At 36.7% G+C, this 27947-nt stretch overlaps 1 protein-coding gene across 7 annotated transcripts in view; it reads right to left on the bottom strand.

The window, feature by feature from the left end:
• CEP70 (centrosomal protein 70) overlaps nucleotides 1-27947 on the bottom strand; it is a 159856-nt gene that overhangs the window by 103539 nt on the left and 28370 nt on the right. For 5 of the 7 annotated variants that reach the window (XR_008996551.1, XM_057498768.1, XM_057498779.1 and 2 more), the window contains exons 2-5: nucleotides 19729-19855; nucleotides 17934-18024; nucleotides 17706-17829; nucleotides 17207-17387 (exon numbers count right to left, since the gene is read on the bottom strand). Coding sequence is in view for 6 of the 7 variants with exons in the window: in XM_057498768.1 (XP_057354751.1) it covers nucleotides 17207-17387; nucleotides 17706-17829; nucleotides 17934-18024; nucleotides 19729-19743 (411 nt within the window). In the remaining variant the exon portion in view is untranslated. Of the gene's footprint in view, nucleotides 1-17206; nucleotides 17388-17659; nucleotides 17830-17933; nucleotides 18025-19728; nucleotides 19858-27947 lie in introns of those variants that run through there. The other 2 variants (XM_036904270.2, XM_036904272.2) reach the window with 2 other exon arrangements.

The raw sequence follows: 27947 nt of genomic DNA, 5'->3' as shown, positions 1-27947 counted from the left end.
TGTGGAGGTACATTTTTCTGATAATATTCCTTTCTCTTAAAAAAAAAAAAAAAAAAGCAGTTCCTGTGTGGTGACCTCCAGTGGGTTCTTCACAATGGTATAAAGGGCGTATCGGTGTGTTGGCGAAGGGTCTCTTTGTGTTTATACAGAGGATCAAAGCCTGATTTGGCTACCCAGAAAGGGGTTTATAGGGGGGACCTGGTATAGGGGAGAGTCTAGTAAACATAATATTCGTCATGTAAGTGTAGATTAGTGATACCAAAAAAAAATGCAGTTCCTGTGTGGTGACCTCCAATGAGTTCTACACAAGGGTATAAAGGGCATATAAAAGTGTAGGCAAAGGGCCTGTTTGTGTTTATACAGAGGATCAAAGCCTAATTTGGCTACCCCGAAAATCAACTAAGATACGATATGAAAAAGAACTTCCAACATCAGCACTCTCTGTAAGACTCATGCCAGAAGATGATCATCAAAAAACTCCAACAAAGATCTACGCACTGCTACAGGTGTAGATGCACTCATCCCACCAGTTCCTGGACTTGCCATGGGAATGAGGAAGGAGATATCTAAGCTGGCCTGTGCATACAGTAAAACAACAAATTTGACTGGATCTATACTGTTGGAACTCAACCAAGAATTTGGAGAAGTGCAAATTGTAGCGCTCCAAAATCTTACAACTACAGACTATCTAGTGTTAAAAGAACATATGGGATGTGAACAGTCCCCAGGAATGGGTTGTTTTAATTTGTCTGATTTCTCTCAGACTGTTCAAGTTCAGTTGGACAATATCCACCATATCATAGATAAGTTTTCACAAATGCCTAAGGTGCCTAACTGGTTTTCTTGGTTTCACTGGAGATGGATGGTAATTACAGGTATGCTTTGGTTATGTAACTATACTCTTATTATGTTAATGTGTGTGCACAATTTAATTAGTAGTTTAAAACCTATACATGCTGAAGTTACTCTACAAGAAGATATGTCAAAGAAATAATCAATCTTCCCATGTTTTCTTCTGCCTGCTACTTCTATAGCTTTTCTTCTTCCTTCCTAATTACAACCCTTAAATAGAATTCATGCCTCATATCATATTTACTGAGTATCATAATTCTTCCAAGTGGTAAAAATACCTCAAGACAAATGCTGGGCATAGAAGCCACAGGGCATAAATATGCAAAGAAGTAAAAAGCTAACCTTTTCAAACAATAAGGCTTCTCTCTCACTTACCAACCTTACATTTCCCTGTATGGCCCCGGAAGATGACTGGTTAGCCAGAGACGGGTAAGATTCCTCAAGGGAGGAACAACCTAAGACAGGCACAGTCGCAGGGGGGCCATCAGGTGAGAAATTGGGGATCAACAGAGGTGAGGCTTAGAACCTCACCCCCCCTGTTCTGAGAGAAATCTTCTGCATACGTGGATGTTTTATTGCCCTGGTCTAGCTTGGATTAACACATAGTCTACAGGCACACACCTGATCATCTACATTTGCTCTCTTACAACACTAAACTGTGTTTTCTACCTTTATCTTGTATCTACCTACCACTTCAGCATTTTATTAAAAATAATAATAATAAAGAGAGAAATGTGGTATCCACGTATAAATCAAGTATAAAAATCAAATGAGTATTCATATTTGAACTGTTTATAGTTCATAATGCGTGATCAAAACCGAAAGTTTCTGTGATGACTGCCCTTGTACTGTTCAACATGTAACTTATTCACTATGTAAGAATTTGTTCTCCACGTAAAAACTTGTTCGTTATGCTTCAGAAGATTGGAGACTGACGAAAATTAGGCTTTAGGTGGATTGATGATTGTGCATTGAGCACTGACTCCCCTATACAGAATTTTATTGTTGTTAACAACCATTTGATCAATAAATATGAGAGATGCCCTCACACACACAAAAAAAATACACACTTCCAATTGTAAAATAAATAAGTAACCGGGATGTAATGTATAGCATAAGGAATATCGTCAAAATATTGTAACAACTTGGTATGGTGATTGCTGGTACCTAGAATTATCATGTATATAAATGTTGAATCACTGTGTTGTACACCTGAAACTAATGTAATACTGTGTGTCAACTACCCTTCAATAAAAAATAATTATCTACAGAAAAAACACAAAAAAAACAGTGCCTAATTTCAAGATTAACAGTAGTCAAAAGGCAGTGTGGTTGTGGCATAAAAACAGATACATATATCAGTGGAATAGAACAGACCCACATATATAAATTGCTTTTCACCAAAGGTAAAGGCAATTTGGTAGAGAAAGGATACTCTTCTTAAGAAATAGTGGTGGAACAACTGGATATTGTACACTTGGCCTAGGCAAAGCTTTTTTAGATAGAAACCAAACATGGCCTATTAAAAAATTGACAGATTAAACTTCATCAAAATTAAAAACTCATGATCCTAGGAAGACACTGAGAGAATGAAAGCAATTCAGACAGTTTCTTAAAAAGTCAAACATACACTTAACATACAAATCAGCAATTCTCATCTTACATATCTACCAAAGACAAATGAAAGCATGTGCACAGAAAGACTTGAACACAAATGTTAATTAAAGCTTTATTTTTAATAGCCAGTAACTAGAAACAACTCATGTCCATCAACAGGTGAATGAAAAAACTATACTATATCCCTACAATGGAATACTTTTCAGCAATAAACAAGAATAAACTACTGAAACATCTGGCAACATAGACAAATCTTGAAATACTTAATGTTTGAGTGAAAGAAGACTGGATATCATTGATTTTAATAGCCCATGTCATATGAATTGTCTTTTTCTTTCCTCTACCTCTCTTCCCTCCCTACCTTGATAGCATTTACTTGTAAGGCAGTCATGTATTCTGACTGTCTTGCTGACTTTAATATACTTTAGGTCTATTTTTTCATTTAGCCCCAGGAAATACTCACTTTCATGGTTTGGTGTTTATTTAAGAAAGCTAAAATCAATTTGATGAATCCAACATAAAGTAAAAAAACTGAAGCTAAAGGACTTGTAAGTGTATAAAAGAATTTAGTGGCTTTATAGTAGATTCACATAATATATAATAATTAGAGCAGAGAGTACATAACTAGGTTTTTTCTTGCCTTTTAAAAATTCAAATAATAGCATGAAGGAAATATTTTGTACTTAAGTTTTCAGTAATAAATACATATAGAGAAAATAAATATGGAATTGAAATATACAACAACAATAATATAAGTTGGGGACTGGTAAATTTGTTTTATGACTGTTGCACTGTCAGGGTAAAAGTTACTAAGTAACATTAGATTTTGAGAAGTCAAGAGTGCATATTTTAATCTTTGAGGTAACCACTACCAGAAAAGTAAAAATCAGTTTCCTGATCCATATATTCCCAATGAAGGTCACTATCATTTTTGCAAAGAGGGAGACTACATCCTGATACAGATCAAATTGACTTCAAACTAAAAAGGGTTATCTGTTTAAAACCTTAAAGTACTCAAAAGTTTATAAAACTATATCCAAAGAAGACAACACACTGGTCTAAATACAGAAAAAGGGAAACTGCACTGCAGAATATAGAACCTGCAGATATAATGTCTTGGTTTTTGCTTTCCCCCAGTATTCTTTCAATATACTGTGGTCAAGCATCTGTTGATTTCCTTGACCTCACTGCCACACACACACAAAATCCTTTCTCCCAACTGCAAAACACGCAGCACCAAACCAATTTTAGTTGTCTGAAATTGCAGACAACTGTACACAAAAAAATATATGACTTAGTTAAATCATTCTCCAGGTGCATTTCCATCTTCCCCAAGAAAGCAGACTGACTAGTATGAAACAGAACACATGACTAGTCTGTACCGGAATGGGACAATAAAGCAACACTGAGAGACAGCAATTCCCTGGGTTGGCCAACTTCTGTTATATAAGTACACTCTATAAAAATTACAATTTAGAGACATAAAAACAAATCAACATACAACTAATTTCAATTGATCAAATTATCATAAATAGCCTTCCCCAACACCAGTTGTCCATACCCCAGTCTTAATTATGTCTGTCCCCCCTTCATGGCAGATTAGAACATGATACCTACTCTGTACCAATTTATAAGCTATATAACAATTCTCTCAAACAAAAAGTTAATAGCACTGTAAGTATAAAGAACTACTTGATGGAAAAACCTAAGTGAATGGAGATTGAGGTCACCTCTTACCAATGAACCCTAAAGTATATGTTTTTTGAAGTGCCTAAAATCCTGGTGAACTCAAAAGTCCTATGTTCTAATCATTTAACTTTGTGATTATTTACATATAAACCTCTTTGGAAAGATAAATAGGTATCTTCCTAAAAATAGAACACTGGTCTCCCCTGCCCTCAACTCCCTCTGTCAACCAAGGACTAACATCTTACAGCTCCTGATGGTGCTGTCTCACATTGAGAAGTTGATGAGTTAAAGAGCTTCAGGTTTCCACATGCCCTCTGAGAACAAGGTCAAAATCAAATGCATATAGAAGTATTTCAGAAATCTCTCACCTCCCATTAGAGAGATTTTAAAATGTATCATTGATGAGGAAAAAAACCTAAGAAATCCAACCTAAAATTTCTAATAGCAGAGAATTTTATTGACTGATGAATAAAAGGAACAGATTTGACCATCAAAGAATGATAGTGCTTTCTCTGCAGCTATGATCAACACAAGCAGGTCCAGAACTGCCCACTACAAGCTGGCAGCCTGAGGACAGAATATCTCACTCCATACTCATACCTTTTAGTTTCTCTGGCTGATTCTCTCTGACCCCCTGGAATTTATATTAACTCACCTGATCCTTCCAATGTTGCCAGCATAAACTGAGGACAGACTCTGCCTGATAAATACTGGTCCCGTTTAGGAAGCCTGAGCCCCTATGTGTAATAGGTATATATAGTGTCATGCCAACAAAACTACTTAAAAATAAGAACTTAATGTTTATAATTATATAATGTTTGTAAAGATCTGTAATCTCTCATGTTTATTGGTTATCACTACAGAAGATTTCCTTTTTAATCACAATAAATACCCAAGTTCAGAAGATTTCTTTTTTAATCAAAATAAACACCCAAGTTCAGAAGATTTCTTTTTTAATCACAATAAACACCCAAGTTTAAAATAAGGGCTTCTTAAGATTAGGAAATTAAGTATTCAATGTCATAATACTGCTATTTATACAAAAGGAAGAAAAATACTTCCATAAAAAGAAAAAAGAAAAAGAAACAACCTGTAATCACAAAGCATATTCCATGTAAAAGTTACATAAATTTAACTCAATAATTCAAGTATTAGTTAAGCATCTACTAATAACAATAAAACAGGCACACTTCTAGACCTAAACAAAACAGACAACAATATTTACTCTCATTGAGCTTGCATTCTAACACAGGGTAATATATGAACAAATAAAATATATACTATATTAGCATGTTAGATGGTAGTAGGAGCTACAGATAAAACATAAATCAGAATCAATCACAATACAAGGGGAGCCAAGATGGCGGTGTGAGTAGAGCAGCGGAAATCTCCTCCCAAAACCACATATATTTATGAAAATATAACAAAGACAACTCTTCCTAGAATAGAGACCAGAGGACACAGGACAACAACCAGACCACATCCACACCTGCGAGAACCCAGCACCTCGCGAAGGGGGTAAGATACAAGCTCCGCTCGGCGGGACCCTAGCACCCCTCCCCCCAGCTCCCTGCGGGAAGAGAGGAGTTGGAGCCGGGAGGGAGAGGGAGCCCAGGACTGCTGAACACCCAGCCCCAGCCATCCGCACCAGAGCGCAGACACAGTGCATGGATGGGGTGCTGGAAACTAGGGAAACAGGACAGCAAGACCTGTGAGTGGGTCCCTGAGGCCAGCGTACAGGGACAAAGAAAAACGAGTGGCTTTTTTTTTTTTTTTCAGCGAGTGCTTTCTGGAAGTCTTAAAGGGACAGGGACCCCAAAACCGGACGGAAGCGTCCTGGGACACTTAGTCCAGAGGAAGGGAATCTGGGGATCTCTGGGCACCCTAACCCCTGGGCTGCAGGGAGCAGGGAGGCCCCTCACGGAGATAAATAGCCTCCCAACCGCTCCCCCTCCAACCCGGCTCCACCATTTTGGAGCAGAGGCCCGAGGCAGGCCACACCCACAGCAACAGTGGAGATAAACTCCATAGCAGCCGGGCAGGAAGCAGAAGCCCTGTCTGCTCGCAAATGCCCAGTACAAGCCACTAGAGGTCGCTGTTCTCCCAGGAGAGGAGGGCCACAAACAACAAGAAGGGAAGTTCTTCCAGCCGTCACTCGTCCCAGCTCTGCAAACTATTTCTATCACCATGAAAAGGCAAAATTACAGGCAAACCAAGATCACAGAGACAACACCAGAGAAGGACACAGACCTAACCAGTCTTCCTGAAAAAGAATTCAGAATAATCATAAACATGCTGACGGAGATGCAGAGAAATATGCAAGAGAAATGGGATGAAGTCCGGAGGGAGATCACAGATGCCAGGAAGGAGATTACAGAAGTGAAACAAACTCTGGAAGAATTTATAAGCAGAATGCATGAGAAGCAAGAGGCCATTGATGGAATAGAAACCAGAGAACAGGAACACATAGAACCTGACATAGAGAGAGATAAAAGGATCTCCAGAAATGAAACAATATTAAAAGAACTGTGTGACCAATCCAAAAGGAACAATATCTGTATTGTAGGGGTCTCAGAAGAAGAAGAGAGAGAAAAAGGGATAGAAAGTGTCTTTGAAGAAATAATTGCTGAAAACTTCCCCAAAATGGGGGAGGAAATAATCGAACAGACCACGGAAATACACAGAACCCCCAACAGAAACGACCCAAGGAGGACAACACCAAGACACATAATACTTAAAATGGCAAAGATCAAGGACAAGGAAAGAGTTTTAAAGGCAGCTAGAGAGAAAAAGGTCACCTATAAAGGAAAACCCATCAGGCTATCATCAGACTTCTCGACAGAAACCTTACAGGCCAGAAGAGAATGGCATGATATATTTAATGCAATGAAACAGAAGGGCCTTGAACCAAGGATACTGTATCCAGCATGATTATCATTTAAATATGATGGAGGGATTAAACAATTCCCAGACAAGCAAAAGTTTAGGGAATTTCCCTCCCACAAACCACTTCTACAGGACATCTTACAGGGATTGCAATAGATGGGAGCACTCCTTAAAAGAGCACAGAACAAAACACCCAACATATGAAGAAAGGAGGAGGAGGAATAAGAAGGGAGAGAAGAAAAGAATCTCCAGACACTGTATATAACAGCTCAATAAGAGAGCTAAGTTAGGCAGTAAGATTCTAAAGAGGCTAACCTTGAACCTTTGGTAACCACGAATTTAAAGCCTGCAATGGCAATAAGTACATATCTTTCAATAGTCACCCTAAATGTAAATGGACTCAATGCACCAATAAAAAGACAGAGTAATAGAATGGATAAAAAAGAAAGACCCATCTATATGTTGTTTACAAGAAACTCACCTCAAACCCAAAGACATGCACAGAGTAAAAGTCAAGGGATAGAAAAATATATTTCAGGCAAACAACAGAGAGAAGAAAACAGGGGTTGCAGTACTAATATCAGACAAAATAGACTTCAAAACAAAGAAAGTAACAAAAGATAAAGAAGGACACTACATAATGATAAAGGGCTCAGTCCAACAAGAGGATATAACCATTCTAAATATATATGCACCCAACACAGGAGCACCAGCATATGTGAAACAAATACTAACAGAACTAAAGGGGGAAATAGACTGCAATGCATTCATTTTAGGAGACTTCAACACGCCACTCACCCCAAAAGATAGATCCACCGTGCAGAAAATAAGTAAGGACATGGAGGCACTGAACAACACAGTACAACAGATGGACCTAAAAGACATCTATAGAACTCTACATCCAAAAGCAACAGGATATACATTCTTCTCAAGTACACATGGAATATTCTCTAGAATAGACCACATACTAGGCCACAAAAGAGCATCAGTAAATTCCAAAATATTGAAATTCTACCAACCAACTTTTCAGACCACAAAGGTATAAAACTAGAAATACATTCTACAAAGAAAACAAAAAGGCTCCCAAACACATAGAGGCTTAACAACATGCTCCTAAATAATCAATGGATCAACGAACAAATTAAAATAGAGATGAAGGAATATATAGAAACAAATGACAACAACAACACAAAGCCCCAACTTCTGTGGGACGCAGTGAAAGAGTCTTAAGAGGAAACTATACAGTGATCCAGGCACACTTGAAGAAGGAAGAACAATCGCAAATGAATAGTCTAGCATCACAATTATCGAAACTGGAAAAAGAACAAATGAGGCCTAAAGTCAGCAGAAGGAGGGACATAATAAAGATCAGAGAAGAAATAAACAAAATTGAGAAGAATAAAACAATAGCAAAAATCAATGAAACCAAGAGCTGGTTCTTCGAGAAAATAAACAAAATAGATAAGCCTCTAGCCAGACTTATTAAGAAGAAAAGAGAATCAACACAAATCAACAGAATCAGAAATGAGAACGGAAAAATCACGACAGACTCCACAGAAATACAAAGAATTATTAAAGACTACTATGAAAACCTATATGCCAAGAAGCTGGAAAACCTAGAAGAAATGGACAACTTCCTAGAAAAAGACAACCTTCCAAGACTGACCAAGGGAGAAACACAAAAGTTAAACAAACCAATTACGAGCAGAGAAATTGAAACGGTAATCAAAAATCTACCCAAGAACAAAATCCCCGGGCCGGACTGATTTACCTCGAAATTTTATCAGACACACAGAGAAGACATAATACCCATTCTCCTTAAAGTTTTCCAAAAAATTGAAGAGGAGGGAATACTCGCAAACTCGTTCTATGAAGCCAACATCACCCTAATACCAAAACCAGGCAAAGACCTCACCAAAAAAGAAAATTACAGACCAATATCCCTGATGAATGTAGATGCAAAAATACTCAATAAAATATTAGCAAACCAAATTCTAAAATATATCAAAAGGATCATACACCATGACCAAGTGGGTTCATCCCAGGGATGCAAGGATGGTACAACATTTGAAAATCCATCAACATCATCCACCACATCAACAAAATGAAAGACAAAAACCACATGATCATCTCCATAGATGCTGAAAAAGCATTCAACAAAATTCAACATCCATTCATGATAAAAACTCTCAGCAAAATGGGTACAGAGGGCAAGTACCTCAACATAATAAAGGCCATATATGATAAACCCACAGCCAACATTATACTGAACACCGAGAACCTGAAAGCTTTTCCTCTGAGATCAGGAACAAGACAGGGATGCCCACTCTCCCCACTGTTATTTAACATAGTACTGGAGCTCCTAGCCATGGCAATCAGACAAAACAAAGAAATACAAGGAATCCAGATTGGTAAAGAAGAAGTTAAACTGTCACTATTTGCAGATGACATGATACTGTACATAAAAAACCCTAAAGACTCCACTCCAAAACTACTAGAACTGATATCGGAGTACAGCAAAGCTGCAGGATACAAAATTAACACACAGAAATCTGTGGCTTTCCTATACACTAACAATGAACCAACAGAAAGAGAAATCAGGAAAACAATTCCATTCACAATTGCATCAAAAAGAATAAAATACCTAGGAATAAACCTAACCAAAGAAGTGAAAGACATATACCCTGAAAACTACAAGTCACTCTTAAGAGAAATTAAAGGGGACACTAACAAATGGAAACTAATCCCATGCTCTTGGCTAGGAAGAATTAATATCGTCAAAATGGCCATCCTGCCCAAAGCAATACACAGATTTGATGCAATCCCTATCAAATTACCAGCCACATTCTTCAACGAAGTGGAACAAAGAATTCAAAAATTCATATGGAAACACCAAAGACCCCGAATAGCCAAAGCAATCCTGAGAAACAAGAATAAAGTAGGGGGGATCTCACTCCCCAACTTCAAGCCCTACTACAAAGCCATAGTAATCAAGACAATTTGGTACTGGCACAAGAACAGAGCCACAGACCAGTGGAACAGATTAGAGACTCCAGACATTAACCCATATATGGTCAATTAATATTTGACAAAGGAGCCATGGACATACAATGGCGAAATGACAGTCTCTTCAACAGATGGTGCTGGCAAAACTGGACAGCTACATGTAGGAGAATGAAACTGGACCATTGTGTAACCCCATACACAAAAGTAAATTCAAAATGGATCAAAGACCTGAATGTAAGTCATGAAACCATAAAACTCTTAGAAAAAAACATAGGCAAAAACCTCTTAGACATAAACATGAGTGACCTCTTCTTGAACATATCTCCCTGGGCAAGGTAAACAACAGCAAAAATGAACAAGTGGGACTATATTAAGCTGAAAAGCTTCTGTACAGCAAAAGACACCATCAATAGAACAAAAAGGTACCCTACAGTATGGGAGAATATATTTGTAAATGAAAGATCTGATAAAGGCTTGACGTCCAAAATATATAAAGAGCTCGCCCGCCTCAACAAACAAAAAACAAATAATCCAATTAAAAAATGGGCAAAGTAACTGAACAGACAGTTCTCCAAAAAAGAAATACAGAAGGCCAACAGACACATGAAAAGATGCTCCACATCACTAATTATCAGAGAAATGCAAATTAAAACTACAATGAGGTATCACCTCACACCAGTAACGATGGCTGCCATCCAAAAGACAAACAACAACAAATGTTGGCAAGGTTGTGGAAAAGGGGAACCCTCCTACACTGCTGGTGGGAAAGTAAATTAGTTCAACCATTGTGGAAAGCAGTATGGAGGTTCCTCAAAATGCTCAAAATAAACTTACCATTTGACCCAGGAATTCCACTTCTAGGAATTTACCCTAAGAACGCAGCACTCAAGTTTGGAAAAGATAGATGCACCCCTATGTTTATCGCAGCACTATTTACAATAGCCAAGAATAGGAAGCAACCTAAGTGTCCATCAGTAGATGAATGGATAAAGAAGCTGTGGTACATATACACAATGGAATATTACTCAGCCATAAGAAGAAAACAAATCCTACAATTTGCAACAACATGGATGGAGCTAGAGGGTATTATGCTCAGTGAAATAAGCCAAGCGGAGAAAGAGAAATACCAAATAATTTCACTCATCTGTGGAGTATAAGAACAAAGGAAAAACTGAAGGAACAAAATAGCAGCAGAATCACAGAACCCAAGAATGGACTAACAGGTACCAAAGGGAAAGGGACTGGGGAGGATGGGTGGGTAGGGAGGGATAAGAGGGGGGAGAAGAAAGGGGGTATTATGATTAGCATGCATAATGGGGGGATGGGAGAAAGGGGAGGGCTGTACAACACAGAGAAGACAAGTAGTGATTCTACAACATTTTGCTATTCTGATGGACAGTGACTGTAAAGAGGTTTGTGGGGGGGACCTGGTATAGGGGAGAGCGTAGTAAACATAATATTCTTCATGTAATTGTAGATTAATGATAACAGAAAAAAAAAAGAAAGAAAAGGGGGATTACTCCGTGATAGGATAAAACTAACTGTAAATCAACGATTAATGCATGCTTTGGATATCCTTAATTTTGATCATTTAGAGGGTGCCAGATGATTGGCTGTGGAGGTACATTTTTCTGATAATATTCCTTTCTCTTAAAAAAAAAAAAAAAAGCAGTTCCTGTGTGGTGACCTCCAGCGGGTTCTTCACAATGGTATAAAGGGCGTATCGGTGTGTGGGCGAAGGGTCTCTTTGTGTTTATACAGAGGATCAAAGCCTGATTTGGCTACCCAGAAAACGAACTAAGATACGATGTGAGGAAGAGATTCCAACATCAACATACTCTGGAAGAGTCGTTCCAGAGGATGATCATCAACAAACTTCAACAAAGATCCTGGCACTGTTGCAGTTGTGGATGCGTTCATCCTGCCGGTTCCTGGAATTGCCATTGGAGTGAGGAAGGAGATGGCTGGGCTGGCCTGTGCATGCAGTAGAACAACAAATTTGACTGGATCTATACTGTTGGGACTCACCTGAGAATTGGGAGAGGTGCGGGTTGCGGCGCTCCAAAATCTTGCGACTACAGACTATCTACTGTTAGGGCAATATGTGGGATGTGAGCGGTTCCTGGGAATGTGTTGTTTTAGTTTGTCTGATTTTTCTCAAACTATTCAAATTCAGTTTGACAATACCCATCATATCATAGATAAGTTTTCACAAATGCCTAGGGTGCCTAGCTGGTTTTCTTGGTTTCACTGGAGGTGGCTGGTAGTTGTGGGTCTGCTTTGGTTATGTGACTGTGTTCCTATTATATTGGTGTGTGTGCGCAATTTAATTAGTAGTTTAAAACCTATACATGCTTAAGTTACTCTACAAGAAGATATGTCAAAGAAATAATCAATCTCCCCATGTTTTCTTCCGTCTGCTACTTCTATAGCTTTTCTTCTTCCTTCCTAATTACAACCCTTAAATAGAATTCGTGTCTCAAATCGAATTTACCGAGTATCATAATTCTTCCAAGTAGTAAAGATACCTCAAAACAAATACTGGACATAAAAGCCACAGGGCATAAATCTGCAAAGAAGTAAAAAGCTAGCCTTTTCAAACAATATTGCTTCTCTCTCACTTACCAACTTCACATTTCCCTGTATGGCCCCGGAAGATGACTGGTTAGCCAGAGACGGGTAAGATTCCTCAAGGGAGGAACAACCTAAGACAGGCACAGTCGCAGGGGGCCATCTGGTGAGAAAATGGGGAGCAGCAGAGGTGAGGCTTAGAACCTCCCCCCTCATGTTCTGAGAGAAATCTTCTGCATACATGGATGTTTTATTGCCCTCGTCTAGCTCGGATTAACACATAGTCTACAGGCACACACCTGATCATCTACATTTGCTCTCTTACAACACTAAACTATGTTTTCTACCTTTATCTTGTATCTACCTACCACTTCAGCATTTTATTAAAAATAGTAATAATAGAGAAATGTGGTATCCTCATATAAATCAAGTTTAAAAATCAAATGAATATTCATATTTGAACTGACTGTGTATAGTTCATAATGCATGAACAAAACTGAAAGCTTCTGTGATGACTGCCCTTGCACTGTTCACCATGTAACTTATTCACTATGTAAGAATTTGTACTCCATGTAAGAATTTGTTCGTTATGCATCAGAAGATTGGAGACTGATGAAAATTAGGCTTGGGGTGGATTAATGATTGTGCATTGAGTATTGACCCCCCTATACAGAAATTTATTGTGGTTAACAACTATTTGATCAATAAATATGAGGGATGCCCTCACAAAGTATATATATATATATATATATATATATATATATATATATATGTATATATATAAACACACTTCCAATTGTAAAATAAATAAGTAACCGGGATGTAATGTATAGCATAAGGAATATAGTCAAAATATTGTAACAACTTGGTATGGTGATAGCTGGTACCTAGAATTATCATGTATATAAATGTTGAATCACTGTGTTGTACACCTGAAACTAATGTGATGTAATACTGTGTGTCAACTACCCTTCAATAAAAAATAATTATCTACAAAAAAAAAAAAAAAAAAAAAAAAGCCACAGGGCATAAATCTGCAAAGAAGTAAAAAGCTAGCCTTTTCAAACAATATTGCTTCTCTCTCACTTACCAACTTTACATTCCCTGAATGGCCCCGGAAGATGACTGGTTAGCCAGAGACGGGTAAGATTCCTCAAAGGAGGAACAACCTAAGACAGGCACAGTCGCAGGGGGGCCATCAGGTGAGAAATTGGGGATCAACAGAGGTGAGGCTTAGAACCTCACCCCCTCTGTTTTGAGAGAAATCTTCTGCATCTGTGGATGTTTTGTTGCCCTTGTCTAGCTTGGGTTAATACTTAGTCTATAGGCACCCACCTGATCATCTACATTTTCCCTCTTACAGCACTAAACTATGTTTTCTACCTTTATCTTGCATCTACCTACCACTTCAGCATTTTATTAAAAATAATAATAATAATAATAAGGGAGAAATGTGGGATTCACATATAAATCAGGTATAAAAATCAAACGAATATTCATATTTGACCTGATTGTTTATAGTCCATAATGCGTGATCAAAACCGAAAGTTTCTGTGATGACTGCCCTTGCACTGTTCACCATGTAAGAACTTATCCACTATGTAAGAATTTGTTCACCATGTAAGAACTTGTTCGTTATGCTTCAGAAGATTGGAGACTGTTGAGAATTAGGCTTGGGGTTGATTAATGACTGTGCATTGAATCCCCTATACAGAATTTTATTGTTGTTAACAACCATTTGATCAATAAATATAAGAGATGCCCTCTCAAAAAAACAAAAACATAAATCAGGGAAGGCAATATGAAGTGTGCTAAATGGGACTGCCAACTGTAAGGTAGTCAAGAAAGGAATCCCTCAGAGATGGTGACATCTGAGTAAGGAGAAAGGGAACAAGTCATATAGCTATCTTGGAAAAAGCATGCATGGTAAAGGAAAAAGAAAGAACAAATGTACAATGTTCCTGAGAACATTGAGGAAAAACAAGAATGTCAGTGTAGCTAGAACAGAATTAGCAAGGGGTACGGTAGATGAAGTCAGAAAGTAACAGGGAGTCGGATCATGTAGGGCCTTCTAAGCCAGAGTAATACTTTTGGATTTTCCTCTAAAGAAAAAGGAAAGCCACTGGAAGGTTTTGAGCTAGTGTGCTGAAAGCACACTGAAAAAAGGCAAGGGTGGAAGCAGGGAGAACAAGAGAGAAACAGGAGAAAAATGAAGGTGATCTGGACTGAAGTAATAACTAAAAGAAAGAAGTGTAGGGAGGAAGTTCATAAATTCAGTTTTAAACATGTAAAGTTTGACATGCTTATTAGACATCTAGTAGAGATATCAAGTAGGCTACAGGATGTATCTGGAATTAAAGGAAGAGGTCTGGGCTATAGATTTAAGTTAGGTTCTATGAATTAGACTGAACATCACCAAGGGAGTCAAGGTATATAGGAAATAGAAAGGTCTAAGGATTGAGTACTAGGGAATTCCCAACACTAGGATGTTAGGGAGATGAGAAGAACCAGAAAAGCAGTTGAAGAATGACCAGCAGTGAATTCAGCAAACTTGCAGGACACAAAATTAATACACATAAATCTGTTGCATTCCTATATACTAACAAACAGAAAGAGAAATCCAGAAAACAACTCCAATTACAATTGCATCAAAAATAATTAAATACCTAGGAATAAACCTAACCAAGGAGGTGAAAGAACTGTACCCTGAAAACTACAAGAAACTCATGAGAGAAATTAAAGAAGACATCAAAAGATGGAAATCTCTATGCCATGCTCATGGATAGGAAGAATTGATATTGTCAAAATTGCCATTCTGCCCAAAGCAATTTATAGATTCAATGCAACCCCTATCAAAATACAAAGAACATTCTTCAAAGAAATAGACCATAGTTCTAAAATTCATATGGAACCAAAAAAGATACTGAATAGTCAAAAGCAATCCTGAGAAAGAAGAACAAGGCTGGGGGGATTACACTCCATGATTTCAAGCTCTACTACAAAGCTATAGTAATCAAAACAATTTGATACTGGCACCAAGAACAAACCCATAGATCAACAGAACGGAATAGAGAGCCCAGATATAAACCTACACATCTATGGTCAATTAATATAGAATGAAGGAGCCATGAATATACAATGGGGAAATTACAGCCTCTTCAACATGCTGGGAAAACTGGACAACTACATGTAAAAAAATGAAACTGGATTATTGTCTAACTCCATACACAAAGGTAAACTTGAAATGGATCAAAGACCTGAATGTAAGTCATGAAACCATAAAACTCTTAGAAGAAAAAATAGGCAAAAATCTCTTGAAAGAAACATGAGCAACTTTTTCCTGAACACATCTCCTCGGGCAAGGGAAACAAAATGAACAAGTGGGACTACATCAAGCTAAAAATGTACAAGTGGGACTACATCAAGCTAAAAAGCATCTGTACAGCAAAGGACACCATTAGCAGAACAAAAAGGCATCCTAAGTATGGGAGAACATATTCATAAATGACTCATCTAATAAGGTGTTAACATCCAAAATACATAAAGACTCATACACTTTAACACCCAAAAAACAAGATAAAAAAATGGGTGGAGGACCTGAATAAACAGACAGTTCTCCAAAGAAGAAATACAAATGCTCAACAGGCACATGAAAAGATGCTCCACATCTCTAATCATCAGGGAAATGCAAATTAAAACCACAAAGAGGTATCACCTCATACCAGTTAGGATGGCCACTATCCAAAAGACAAGAAACAACAAATGCTGGCAAGGATGCAGAGAAATAGGAACCCATCTACACTGTTGGTGGGACTGCAAATTCATGCAACTGCTGTGGAAAGCAGTATGGAGGTTCTTCAAAAAACCAAGAATAGAAATACCATTTCATGCAGTAATTCCACTACTAGGAATTTGCCCAAAGAAAACAAAACCCCTGATTCAAAAAGATATATGCACCCCATGTTTATCATCATGCTGTTTGCAATACCCAAGATATGAAAGAAACCTAAGTGTCCATCAACAAATGAATGGATAAAGATGTGGTACATACACATAATGGAATATTATTCAGCCATAAAAAGAAAAGAAATCCTGTCATTTGCAACAACATGGATGGATCTAGAGGGTATTATGCTCAATGAAATAAGCCTGGTGGAGAAAGATAAACACCATATGACTTCACTTATTTGTGGAATATAAAAACAAAGCAAAACAGAAGGAACAAACAGCATTAGACTCATAGACACTGAGAAGTGACCAGTGGTTACCAAGAGGGAGGGGAGTGGATGGGGGTGGCAGGGAGGGGGCAGGGGACTGTTGAACCACTGTGATGTGATTTGACAATAAAAAAATAAGAATAATTTTTAAAAAATAAAACCAAAAACAAAATAAATAAATAAATGCTTCCACAGTAAAAAAAAAAAAAAGTGGGATTAGAGGAAAACCAGAAGAGAGGACTTCTGGAAAGCAAGTGAAGAATTTCAAGGAGACAGGTATAGGTCAAGTAAGCTAAGCAGCATGAAGTCACCTATGACCTAATGGGCTGTTTTTATACTACCATGTAAGAAAATACATAACCCAGTACCTGTAAAGCTTTATGTTCTTTGTGAAGATCTTTTATTTTATTCAGTTGTTGGCAAGCCCTATTTAGGGATTCATCTTCCAATTCACCAATTTTGGATTTCACACTCTCCATAATTTGTTCCAAGTCATTAGCTCGTTGTTCCTGATCTGCTGCTTGGCTTTGTTGTAGCTGAACTTCATTTCTAATAATAGACACACAATTCCTATGCTTAGTAATAAAAATAAATCACATCAACAAACATACACATGTAACAACATAATGAATTCTAAAATTTCTTTGCATTATCAAAATTTCTATCTTACAACACAAACCAATAAAAGAAATATAGGATATATACCTAAGTATTACCAAAAGATTTACTTATTAAAAATATTTTGTAAATTTAATATTTAATCAAAATAGAAAATTAAATTTCAAGATTCTTTTCAAGGCCATTATTTCCAGAATGCATACCACTTGTATACAAACAATTCAAGAGATTTTTTTTCCGTTTTCTTACTTAAGCTGCTGATTAGTTTCTATGAGCTCCTGGATCATGTTCTGTTGACGTGCTATTCCTTCCATCAATGTTTTCAAATTCTGTCTCATTCTCTGTGATGACTGTTTGTCAAAAATGATGAGATCTACATTTTTTTGAAATATAATACCAATAGTAAAAATAAAGGTAAGGCCAAAAAAAATTTAAGATAAAATTTTTTTTAAGGGAACAAGAATAGGATCTGATTACCTTTAAGATCTGTTCTTTTGACTAGAGATAAAGGTCTTAGGCCATGCGTCATCAACTGCACATTTATGCTTTCCCATTCTGCTTCCTCCCGCTACAGTCAAAAGGAGAGAGAAATGGATCAACTTTAAGATACAAAGTAAAGAAATATCCTCTCATACATAATTTCCTTTATAGATTTTTTTTTGTATTTTTCAGAATAACAGCTTTTCTTCTGAAAGTTGAATATGAATTTTTTATGCACATATAATGATTAAAATTAAAACAAATTTGTTTCTAACAAAATTGGCAGAATAAAAAGGATGTAAATAAGCACAAATAATTATATTATATAATTCCAGAATACTCATTCATAGGCCAACAAAAAAAAAAACACCTTGTGATTTCAGTGAACCAAACAGACTTCAGGTTTTTTACTTAACTGAACCAGACTAGGCCCCACTCAAAAGAAACAGCTGCAAATTAGGTTATGCTAATTGAAGAGTAAAGAAAAGGTTAGTCACTCACAGACAAGTGTCACTTTAACAAAGACTAGGGTAATAAAAAAAATCTGCCTAGAGCCAATTATTTAGATAGTTCCCTGTTCAACTGAGAAAGTCTAACAAAAAAAAGTCTGTACATGCAGGTAACTGATTCTAGTAGAATCACTCTGAAAGACACTCTCAAGTTTTGTATCCCTCATTCTAAATACATATTTACACCAGAAACCTGAGATGGGAACTCTAACTCTCTAAATTAAGTGAATAAAAATATAACAATGGGAAAAAAAGAATTAAGAACATAAAATACACATAAGAATAGAAAGACAGATGATTGGGTAAAAAATGACACATTTAAATCCATGGTATTAATATCTTAATGCTGGCTTTTAATGGGCATAGAATGGTCACTGTGTGAAGTGCTTTACTTGCTCGCTTTTTAGGGTATTAAAGTATATTTGTGAAAAAGCAATCTGAGTGAACTTTCAATGTTTAAAGGCTTGCAAAAATATATAATTTATACATAAATTCACTTTTATTAGTGGTATAGTATGTAAATACTACAATAGCTTAAAGATTAATAATTCATAATAGACAAAACTGAATACAAGTGTGACTCTTTATTTCCAAATGTCCCTCATATATTATAGACAATACCAAGACAAATAAGGAACAAATTATCCTGATGACTCTGACAGCACTGTGACTCAGAGCCAAATAAATCTTTCCTTTTGGTTGCTGACTTTCTTCCCCTTCTGTATCCTTTCTACAACCTTTTCCCTTATTTATGCTTTAGGTCTTCTGGTCACAAAGATCAATGACACAGAACTAAAATTACTATTGGTATCTGTTTTAGGAGGCAAAATCTCTGTGTGGGTATCTCAGTTTATGTGTACTGTGACTCATAAAAAACAAAACTTGTTGCAAATAATAACATCACACATTTTGGATGATCAAATCATACATATTGTTCTGATACCTCTTTTTAAGAGAAAGAATAATGTAACTGTTTGCAAATTCTGAAAATAGCTAAGAATGGCATTTTCCAAAGTATGTACTGCAGAACACTAGTCTAATGATATGTTCATCAGACTAGTCTTACATAGGTAGGAAATACCATACACTAAAGCCTCCTTTTGGAGACTAGTCATACTGTGAAGTCTTAGAAAAATGAAATCACTTAATAGTCTTTACCCTAGGCATTTCTCAAAATTATTTTACTGAAGAATCCTTTTAAAGTAAGATCATTCACATTTGTAGATATAATATTCTTTGACACATACTTTGAGAAACACTGGCTTCAAACATTTCAGGCTTACCTGTTTTTCATTCATGAGTCTGTTTGATGATTTACTGGACTCCTGGGCTTCAGAAACTGTTGGAGATATAGTTTCTTTTGCAGAATCAAAAGAAGCAGAGATTGGCAATTTAAAATTTTTGAGTTGCCTAAATTAAAAAAGAAAAAGTGCAATAGGTGTTAAAGGAAATTATATTTAAAAGAACCTAGTACTGGCCAATTTAAGTCATTCCCATGACAAAACTTTTATGACTTCTTAGAAAGCTGATCTTAAGAATGATTAGAATAAACCCTATCTTATCATGTTCTCCCATAGAAATAAAACATGGGGTTTTACAAGTAAGACCACACACAAAGAAAACTGTTTTAATTAGATAACATGAAAAACATGTGATGCTATTAAATAAACTGTTATCTTTTGGAAGCTACTTCCCCAAAAACCTAAAATTGTGCCTGACCAAAAGTTATAGGCCAGTCTAACAATTCACTGAATTAATTCCAAGGGTGAATGAAATGCCACTTTCTTGGGTGGTCTTTATTTTTAAGAAGATCAGAAGCTAGCAACAAAAGATTGTGTTTCACTGGCACATACAAAAGTTTATATTCAGTCTATTCTAGCATCACTTGCTTATCTAAGACTTTGCCCTTCATAGGAAAAAGCTTCCTTTGCTTCTTTGATTTATAGGTATAATTCCTCCTTTCCAAGAGGCACAATCACATTCAATAGCATCATGGAACTTTAGAAATTGAGAGGACCTCGAAAATAAATTCAAAATTTATTCATATTTGATGTCACCCATAGCTGACAGTAAAGAATGTAGGAAGAGTTGTACCAATATATCTGATACTACAAAAATCTGAGACCCAAAGAAATGAAACGATTTTCCCAGGATGATTCAAAGTAGGCCTCCTTGTGTCAATTCAGTATTTCTTCCAAAATACCCTTCTGCCCTTCTAGATCTGCTTTAGATAGTGAAACCCACCTGAACAATTTACTAGCCACCAATAATTTATTTTCACCTAAATCTAATAACATGTACAAATTCTCAAGTTCTACCGTTTTTACAGCTTGACATCAGAATACTCTCTCCCCTTTAAACTTTCATCTTTTTCAACAATTCAATCACCCACTATGTTCATCCGTCCCATATTTAAGTAAAGATCCTTTTCAAAAATATCAGCCAACTACAGCTGTCACCACCTTCAAGCTAGTTTTTTAACTTTTTTTAAGAAAAATTTTCAATACACAAAAGTAGAGGGAGCATAATAAATCCATGAATACAACTTCAATGATAACCAACATTCTTCCATTTCTTGATCATTCCTTCCTCATCCACTTATATTTTAGTATACACTTCTAATAAACACAAACTCTAAAACATAACTTCAATACAATTCACCCAAAATCAGTAATAATTCCTTATTACCACTTAGTATCTAGTCCATGTTCAATTTCCCCTCAAAGTATCTTTACAATGTCTTATTTTAATTTTTTTCCAAACAAGGTCCCCATATAGCACTCTTAAGTTTCTTTTAATCCATAACAGTCCCACTGCCCCATTACTTTTTAACATGTCATTTATTTGTTGAAAAAATAGGCCATTTGTCTTGCTGAAACACCCACATTTCAGATTTGTCTTACTGTATTCTTATCATTCAACATATTTCTTCATCACCTCTATTTCTTGTAACTAGTTACATCTAGAGGCTTTATTAAATTCAGGTTCACTATTTTTTGACAAGAATAATTCAGGGGTGATTCTGTGTTCTTCCTACTGCATCACCATCTGGAGTCACCCAGAGTTTTAAGTGGGAAGAAAATACCGTGTAGACCATATATAAGTGTGATATGTATCAATATGAGAATCTCCCAAAGAAAGTGGAGCCACACATTCTGACAATCTCCCTAACAGCTACACTAGACCTCCTTCAAATCTTCAAGATGTCATCTCACTCCAGGCTCAAGGCCTGGGCAATCTTAACTTCTTTGCTTAGTTAAGTCATACTTGATTTTAGGTCTTGACTCAACTTTCCTTCTTCAGGGAAATGACCCCTGATCCTATGACTAGATCAGGTCCTCTTGTTAATGCTTTTATAGTACCATAAAAAATAAAGTATAGGGGACTCTCTTGTCCCCTCCTGGCATAAGCCAAGAGCTCTGTCCTCTCACTTTATCTCTAAATAAAAGCCTCTCTTTGCTCTCCCTACCTTGAGTGTTTGTGAAGTAAATTCTTCGACTCTGCAAACAAGAACCCCGGCATCATTTCTGGGGGCTTGTCTGGGATATCTTAGGAAATGAGAACTTCCTCTTCAAATTTAAAGCCAGACACACTTCTATCATGCATTCTGAAGAATTAGGAGCAATTTGATCCCCTAACCCTGAAAACGAAGTGCCTTATCTTCTGCATACAAGCCTGGCCTCAATACAAATTCTCTGATTGGAGAGGCTTGGCCCCTGAGAGAAGTATACAATATAGTAAGTGTGTTACAGAGTGTATACCTACACATGGCTTGAAAATCTTTATGGACCTCCAAAAGCAAGTCCAACTATGTCAGGCCCAGAAGTCCCATGGACTACTATGATATGGAGCTGAGTTTCTAAACCCTTTTGAAACCATAAAACTGCAAATGGTGATAGAAATGGAACCCAAGATAGAAGTGCCCATCTTCTGAGGGCCTCTCGACTGACCAGTGATGGAGACCTAGCTGCACCCGTTACTGTGCCCCCTCTCAGCATGAAGCAGCCAGAGCGGTCATCGCCCCTTTCCCTAGCACCAGCTAGGGTACCCATCTGGACAGGGGGGAATGAGACAGGGACTGTGGGCTTAGACAGAGTAGGGTGAGGGTCTCCGGAAAAAAAAAAACAAAGCAAGACAATCCATTGTGAGATTTGCTTTGGCCTGCTGGGGGGCCCAACTTATTTTTCTGAATTTACCCAGGTGCTGCTCTTCTTCCTCCAGCCCTAGTCAAGTGATTTGCAACCTGGGCAACTTAATAAACAAGCCCAAAACAATGTAGTAAAAACAGGAAGAATTCCATCTTGAAGATAAGACTGCATTTTAAAACCCAATTAGTTAAAAAGTAAGTTTCTTAACATACTCTTTAACAAACAGACAATAACTCAGCCCACCTTGGGAGCAAAGCAGGCAGTCTTGATTGATATGCTCCCAGACCAGGAAGCTGCTCTCTTGGGAAGAAATCAAAGCAGTAAATTTATTGTAAATAACCCGGAAGACTAACAAGAAACTTAATGTCTCTTTAAAGATAAACGTTTTGGGACCACTTAGCATCTCTAGCCCTTTGTCTCTCAACCGCCTATAAAACCCTTACACAACACACCACCCTGGGGCTCTCTTGTCCCTTCCTGGTGTGAGCCAGGAGCTCTGTCCTCTCACTTTCTATAAATAAAAGCCTCTCACTTGCTCTCCTAAAAAAAAAAGAGTAAAGTATAGACAGAGTCAGGTGGTCTAAGTGAACTGGATACCAGCTTAACCATTTATTAAACTGTGCCACATGGACAAACTTGTTAACATTTCTAAGCATTGATTTCTTCATTTGTAAAAGAGAGAACATAGTATATCTACACCTCATGGGTTGAATAGATCAGAAAGTACATCAAAAGTACTTTAATGAATCTTAGCTAATCATACAATCATATATTATCTTAGACTTCTCCTAAAAATCACTCAGATAATTTTTGACACAAGTCATTTTTTATAAATATATCTAGATTAGACTAAATTCCATAAAGATCAGTAGTCTACTTTTCGGTAATGGTAGAATAGACAACCCTGCCACTACAGACAATGAAGAAAGCTGAATATTTAAATTTTTTTTCTTGAAGATATTAAGGAACTAGTAAGATAATTAAGAATTATCACACTGAAAAATCAAAATGAAAACCCACTTTTTCCTGAATTTATTTGTCAAACCCAAAGAAAAAGCTGTGAAAATGAGTGCTAAAAATCAAAGCCATTCCCCATTTAAAGCTGTCACCTGGAAGGACTACAGCTCTCATGATGACAGTGAACCAGAAGTAAACCACCTCTCCCATGAACTTCCCAACATCTGGTTCATTCCAGTACCTCAAGAAAGTCCCAAATTAATATTGCTTCCACGTGCCTAGCAAAAACAAATGAAATCTTCTCTGGAAAAAGTTCTCAAATTATTACCATAAAAAAGGTGTTTCAAATACAATATCCAGCAAAAAAAAAGAAAACCAAGGCATACAGGAAACAATAAATAAGAACAGAAACAACAGTCAGAAGAAACCAACCAACAAATAAAGACTTCAAATACTGTAATTATTAATCACGGATCATAAAATAACTATGCTCACAACTGTTCAAAGAAATAAAAATAAAAGCTTGAAACTGGAGACAGAAAATAATGTAAAATAGTAAGTCAAAAATTTATAACAAAAAATTACAATAACTGAAATTGCAATCTCAAATAAAAGGCCTTCCAGTAGATTAAAAGAGCAAAAGAGAAAATCAACTGCACTAGAAAAGGGAAGTTAGAAGAGATTATTCTCTATGCTATTTTCAAGAAAATACAGAAGACATTCTACTTCAAGTGGAGGGGATACATGCATAAAATAAGTTTCTTAACTTACTTTTTTTGGGCAACAAAAAAACAGGAAAGAATGGAGAAGCTGCATTTTAAGACACAATGGCTATGAAATCTTGAGGGCCAATGAAAGACATAAAACCACAGATTCTACAAAACCAACATATTGCAAACAGGATAAGATAGAGAAAAAAAGAAAAATCACACCTAGATATATATTGAAGTACAGAAAAACAAACACATAAAGAAAATCTTAAAAGCAATTACAGAAAAAAAGATTATCTTAAAAAGAGTGATAGTTGGAATGTCAGCTAACTTCTTAGCAATAACAATGGAAACTAATAAGGAACTAATATCTTCAATGTGTTAAAAGAAAATAATTTCCAATCTAAAATTCTAAACCCAGTGAAAATATCCATTAATAATAAAGGCAAAAGTAAGATACTTCAAACAATCAAACAAAAATCTGACAGATCTGTTTTATAAAAAATTCTAAAGGACATGCTTCATGAAGAAGATTGTCTGATAGCAAGGCAGAGATGTAGAAGGAATAAAGGGCAGAGAAATGGGTGGGTGGACACACACACTGACTATATATATAAAAAATAAGATCTTACTTCCCCCATCTGGGGAAGGAGATAGTCTCTCAGGCCATGGAGATTCACAGAACTCCCAACACAAGGGACCCAAGGAAGACAACACCAAGACACATAATAATTAAAATGGGAAAGACCAAGGATAAGTACAGACTGTTAAAAGCAGCCAGAGGCAGAAATAAGATCACATACAAATGAAAGCCCATCAGGCTAACATCAGACTTCTCAGCATAAACCTTACAGGCCAGAAGGGAGTGGCATGATGTATTTAATGCCATGAAGCAGAAGGGCCTGGAACCAAGATTACTTTATCCAGCAAAGATTATCATTTAAATTTGAAGAAGGGATTAAACAATTTCCAGATAAGCAAAAGCTGAGAGAGTTTACCTCCCACAAACCATCTCTGCAGTCTATTTTGGAGGGACAGCTATATGGAAGTGTTCCTAGGGTTGGACAGCTGTCACCAGAGGTAGTAAAACCATGGTAGGGAGGGTGGAGCAGCTGATTGAGAGGCAAATGCAAAATTAAATTGACTATCACCAAAGTCAATCAAGGGATAGACAAAAAGTACAGAATTTGATACCTAATATATAAAGGATGAAAGAGGAAAAAAGTAGGAGAAACAGAAAAGAACCTTTACATTGTGTTTGCAACAGCATACTAAGTGAGTTAAGTTAGACTCTTAGATAGTAAGGAAAGTAACCTGTAACGTTTGGTAACCACGAATGTAAAGCCTGAAATGGCAATAACTAGATACCTATCGATAATCACCCTAAATGTAAATGGACTGAATGCACCAATCAAAAGACATAGAGTCACTGAATGAATAAAAAAACAAGACCCATCTATATGCTACTTACAAGAGACTCGCCTCAAACCCAAAGACATGCACAGACTAAAAGTCAAGGGATGGAAAAAGATACTTCATGCAAACGATAGGGAGAAAAAAGCAGGTGTTGCAGTACTAGTATCACACAAAACACACTTCAAAGCAAAGAAAGTAACAAGAGATCAAGAAGTACATTACATAATGATGAAGGGCTCAGTTCAACAAGAGGATATAACCATTATAAATATATATGTACCCAACATAGGAGCACTAGCATATGTAAAACAAATACTAACAGAACTAAAGGAGGAAATAGAATGCAATGCATTCATTCTAGGAGACTTCAACACACCACTCACTCCAAAGGACAGATCCACCAGACAGAAAATAAGTAAGGACACAGAGGCACTGAACAACACACTAGAACAGACGGACCTAATAGACATCTATAGAACTCTACACCCAAAAGCAACAGGATACACATTCTTCTCAAGTGCACATGGAACATTCTCCAGAATAGACCACATACTAGGCCACAAAAAGAGCCTCAGTAAATTCAAAAAGATTGAAATCCTACCAACCAACTTTTTAGACCACAAAGGTATAAAACTAGAAATAAATTGTACAAAGAAGGCAAAAAGGCTCACAAACACATGGAGGCTTAACAACATGCTTCTAAACAGTCAATGGATCAACGACCAAATTAAAATGGAGATCCAGCAATATATGGAAATAAATGACAACAACAACACAAAGCCTGAACTTCTGTGGAACGCAGTGAAAGCAGTCTTAAGAGGAAACTATATAGCGATCCAGGCATATTTAAAGAAGGAAGAACAAATCCAAATGAATAGTCTAATGCCACAATTATCAAAATTGGAAAAAGAAAAACAAATGAGGCCTAAAGTCAAGAGAAGGAGGGACATAATAAAGATCAGAGAAGAAATAAACAAAATTGAGAAGAATAAAACAATAGAAAAAAATCAATGAAACCAAGAGCTGGTTCTCTGAGAAATTAAACAAAATATATAAGCCTCTAGTCAGACTTATTAAGAGAAAAAGAGAATCAGCACACATCAACAGAATCAGAAATGAGAAAGGAAACACCATGAGAGACCCAACAGAAATACAAAGAATTATTAGAGACTACTATGAAAACCTATATGCCAAGAAGCTGGAAAACCTAGAAGAAATGGACAACTTCCTAGAAAAAGACAACCTTCCAAGACTGACCAAGGGAGAAACACAAAAGCTAAACAAACCAATTACCAGCAAAGAAATTGAAGCGGTAATCAAAAAACTACCCAAGAACAAAACCCCCGGGGCCAGATGGATTTACCTTGGAATTTTATCAGACATACAGAGAAGACATAATACCCATTCTCCTTAAAGTTTTCCAAAAAATAGAAGAGGAGGGAATACTCCCAAACTCATTCTATAAAGCCAACGTCACCCTAATACCAAAATCAGGAAAAGACCCCACCAAAAAAGAAAATTACAGACCAATATCCCTGACGAATGTAGATGCAAAAATACTCAACAAAATATTAGCAAACCAAATTCTAAAATATATCAAAAGGATCATACACCACGACCAAGTGGGATTCATCCCAGGGATGCAAGGATGGTACAACATTCGAAAATCCATCAACATCATCCACCACATAAACAAAATGAAAGACAAAAACCACATGATCATCTCCATAGATGCTGAAAAAGCATTTGACAAAATTCAACATCCATTCATGATAAAAACTCTCAGCAAAATGGGTATAGAGGGCAAGTACCTCAACATGATAAAGGCCATATATGATAAACCCACAGCCAACATTATATTGAACAGCGAGAGGCTGAAAGCTTTTCCTCTGGGATCGGGAACAAGACAGGGATGCCCACTCTCCCCATTGTTATTCAACATAGTACTGGAGGTCCTAGCCACGGCAATTAGACAAAACAAAGAAATATAAGGAATCCAGATTGGTAAAGAAGTTAAACTGTCACTCTTTGCACATGACATGATATTGTACATAAAAAACTCTAAAGACTCCACTCCAAAACTAATGGAACTGATATCGGAATACAGCAAAGTTGCAGGATACAAAACAAACACACAGAAATCTGTGACTTTCCTATACACTAACAATGAACCAATAGAAAGAGAAATCAGGAAAACAATTCCATTCACAAATGCATCAAAAAGAATAAAATACCTAGGAATAAACCTAACCAAAGAAGTGAAAGACCTAT

This window comes from Manis pentadactyla, chromosome 1 (genome assembly GCF_030020395.1).
Source record: "Manis pentadactyla isolate mManPen7 chromosome 1, mManPen7.hap1, whole genome shotgun sequence".
Classification (NCBI taxonomy): domain Eukaryota; kingdom Metazoa; phylum Chordata; class Mammalia; order Pholidota; family Manidae; genus Manis; species Manis pentadactyla.
The sequence above is the reverse complement of the archived record's forward strand: the minus strand, read 5'-3'. Positions and strand labels throughout refer to the sequence as shown.